General features: G+C 68.5%; 1 protein-coding gene across 1 annotated transcript in view; it reads left to right on the top strand.

Moving 5' to 3' along the window:
• The window catches only part of LOC106902766 (transcription factor p65-like), a 22,154-nt gene that overhangs the window by 7,584 nt on the left and 11,195 nt on the right, over positions 1-3,375 (top strand). The window contains exon 4 of the mRNA XM_014966554.1: positions 3,054-3,173. Within this exon, the coding sequence (XP_014822040.1) occupies positions 3,054-3,173 (120 nt within the window). The remainder of the gene's footprint in view (positions 1-3,053; positions 3,174-3,375) is intronic.

Here is a 3,375-nt window from a genome sequence, read left to right on the forward strand (position 1 = left end):
TCCCCCCCCAGTCCCCTGGGTCCTTTTGGGGTCCCCCCAACCCCAGACACCCGGGTCCCTCTGGGGTGTCCCCCTGTCCCCCTCAAGGTCCCTCCCTCCCAAACCCCTGGGTCCCCTTGGGTCCCCCCAGTCCCCTGGGTCCTTTTGGGGTCCCCCCCCACCCCAGACACCTGGGACCCCTCAAGGTCCCTCCCTTCCAAACTCCTGGGTCCCTCTGGGGTGTCCTTATCCCCCCAAGTCCCCTGGATCCTCCTGGGTCCCTTTGGGGTCCCCCCCACCCCAAACACCCGGGGCCCTCTGGGGTGTCCCCCTGTCCCCCTCAAGGTCCCTCCCTCCCAAACCCCTGGGTCCCTTTGGGGTCCCCCCCCACCCCAGACACCTGGGACCCCTCAGGGTCCCTCCTCTCCAAACCCCTGGATCCCCCTGGGTCCCTCTGGGGTGTCCCCCTGTCCCCCTCAAGGTCCCTCCCTCCCAAACCCCTGGGTCCCTTTGGGGTCCCCCCCCACCCCAGACACCTGGGACCCCTCAGGGTCCCTCCTCTCCAAACCCCTGGATCCCCCTGGGTCCCTCTGGGGTGTCCCCCTGTCCCCCTCAAGGTCCCTCCCTCCCAAACCCCTGGGTCCCTTTGGGGTCCCCCCCCACCCCAGACACCTGGGACCCCTCAGGGTCCCTCCTCTCCAAACCCCTGGATCCCCCTGGGTCCCTCTGGGGTGTCCCCCTGTCCCCCTCAAGGTCCCTCCCTCCCAAACCCCTGGGTCCCTTTGGGGTCCCCCCCCACCCCAGACACCTGGGACCCCTCAGGGTCCCTCCTCTCCAAACCCCTGGATCCCCCTGGGTCCCTCTGGGGTGTCCCCCTGTCCCCCTCAAGGTCCCTCCCTCCCAAACCCCTGGGTCCCTTTGGGGTCCCCCCCCACCCCAGACACCTGGGACCCCTCAGGGTCCCTCCTCTCCAAACCCCTGGATCCCCCTGGGTCCCTCTGGGGTGTCCCCCTGTCCCCCTCAAGGTCCCTCCCTCCCAAACCCCTGGGTCCCTTTGGGGTCCCCCCCCACCCCAGACACCTGGGACCCCTCAGGGTCCCTCCTCTCCAAACCCCTGGATCCCCCTGGGTCCCTCTGGGGTGTCCCCCTGTCCCCCTCAAGGTCCCTCCCTCCCAAACCCCTGGGTCCCTTTGGGGTCCCCCCCCACCCCAGACACCTGGGACCCCTCAGGGTCCCTCCTCTCCAAACCCCTGGATCCCCCTGGGTCCCTCTGGGGTGTCCCCCTGTCCCCCTCAAGGTCCCTCCCTCCCAAACCCCTGGGTCCCTTTGGGGTCCCCCCCCACCCCAGACACCTGGGACCCCTCAGGGTCCCTCCTCTCCAAACCCCTGGATCCCCCTGGGTCCCTCTGGGGTGTCCCCCTGTCCCCCTCAAGGTCCCTCCCTCCCAAACCCCTGGGTCCCTTTGGGGTCCCCCCCCACCCCAGACACCTGGGACCCCTCAGGGTCCCTCCTCTCCAAACCCCTGGATCCCCCTGGGTCCCTCTGGGGTGTCCCCCTGTCCCCCTCAAGGTCCCTCCCTCCCAAACCCCTGGGTCCCTTTGGGGTCCCCCCCCACCCCAGACACCTGGGACCCCTCAGGGTCCCTCCTCTCCAAACCCCTGGATCCCCCTGGGTCCCTCTGGGGTGTCCCCCTGTCCCCCTCAAGGTCCCTCCCTCCCAAACCCCTGGGTCCCTTTGGGGTCCCCCCCCACCCCAGACACCTGGGACCCCTCAGGGTCCCTCCTCTCCAAACCCCTGGATCCCCCTGGGTCCCTCTGGGGTGTCCCCCTGTCCCCCTCAAGGTCCCTCCCTCCCAAACCCCTGGGTCCCTTTGGGGTCCCCCCCCACCCCAGACACCTGGGACCCCTCAGGGTCCCTCCTCTCCAAACCCCTGGATCCCCCTGGGTCCCTCTGGGGTGTCCCCCTGTCCCCCTCAAGGTCCCTCCCTCCCAAACCCCTGGGTCCCTTTGGGGTCCCCCCCCACCCCAGACACCTGGGACCCCTCAGGGTCCCTCCTCTCCAAACCCCTGGATCCCCCTGGGTCCCTCTGGGGTGTCCCCCTGTCCCCCTCAAGGTCCCTCCCTCCCAAACCCCTGGGTGCCCTGTGGGGGTGGGGAAGGGTCCCCCCAAACACGTGGGTGCCCTTTGGGGGTGGGGAGGGGCCCCCCAAACACCTGGGTGCCCTGTGGGGGTGGGGAAGGGTCCCCCCAGATGCCTGGGTCCCCTTTTTTGGGGGGGTGGGAGGAGGTGGGGGGTGCAAAAGGGTCCCCCCAACACCTGGGTCCCCATTGTGGGAGTGGGGGAAGCTCCCCTGGGGGCCTGGGTCCCCTTTGGGGGTGGGGAAGGGTCCCCCCAAACATGTGGGTGCCCTTTGGGGATGGGGAGGGTCCCCCCAAACACGTGGGTGCCCTTTTGGGGGTGGGGAGGGTCCCCCCAGATGCCTGGGTGCCCTTTGGGGGTGGGGAGGGTCCCCCAAACACGTGGGTACCCTTTGGAGGGGGGTAAGGATCCCCCCAAACTCGTGGGTGCCCTTTGGGGATGGGGAAGGGTCCCCCCAAACATGTGGTTCCCCTTTGGGGGTGGGAAGGGTCCCCCAAACATCTGGGTGCCCTTTGGGGGTGGGGAAGGGTCCCCCCAAACACGTGGGTGCTCTTTGGGGGTGGGGAAGGGCCCCCCCAAACACCTGGGTCCCCTTTGGGGGTGGGGAAGGGCCCCCCCAAACACCTGGGTGCCCTTTGGGGGCGGGGTAAGGATCCCCCCAAACACCTGGGTGCCCTTTGGGGGTGGGGAGGGTCCCCCCAAACACCTGGGTGCCCTTTGGGGGTGGGAAAGGGTCCCCCCCAAATGCCCAGGTCCCTTTTACACTCCCTGCCTCAGTTTCCCCACTTTTCCCCCAAAACTTATGGAAGAAATCGGTGCGAGGGGCGGGGCTTAGGAGCAAGGGGTGGGGCTTATGAGTGAGGGGCGGGGTTTATGGGTGGGTGTGGCAGATGGGCGTGGTCTGTTGAGGCCCCGCCCCTTTTCCCCCTCCCCAGGAAGCAGTGCATCGAGCTGGAGCAGCAATTTGATTTCCTGAAGGACCTGGTGGCCGCCGTCCCCGACATGCAGGGGGAGGGGGAGGAGCCCCACGGCGAGGGAGAGAGGGGACCCCGAAGGTGGGTCGGATGCCTGGGTGTCCCCCCAAAATGCTGGGGTCCCCCCTGGATGCCTGGGTCCCCCAAAAATGCTCTGTCCCCCCCCAAATGCTGGGGTTCACTCCCTGAACACCTGGGTCCCCTCCCTGACACCTGGGTCCTCTCCTTGCTTCCTGGGGGTCCCGATGTGGGTGCCACAGGGATACGAGAGGGGGGGTGTCCC

Source organism: Calidris pugnax, unplaced genomic scaffold (assembly GCF_001431845.1).
Source record: "Calidris pugnax isolate Ruff unplaced genomic scaffold, ASM143184v1 scaffold77, whole genome shotgun sequence".
In the NCBI taxonomy this organism is placed as follows: domain Eukaryota; kingdom Metazoa; phylum Chordata; class Aves; order Charadriiformes; family Scolopacidae; genus Calidris; species Calidris pugnax.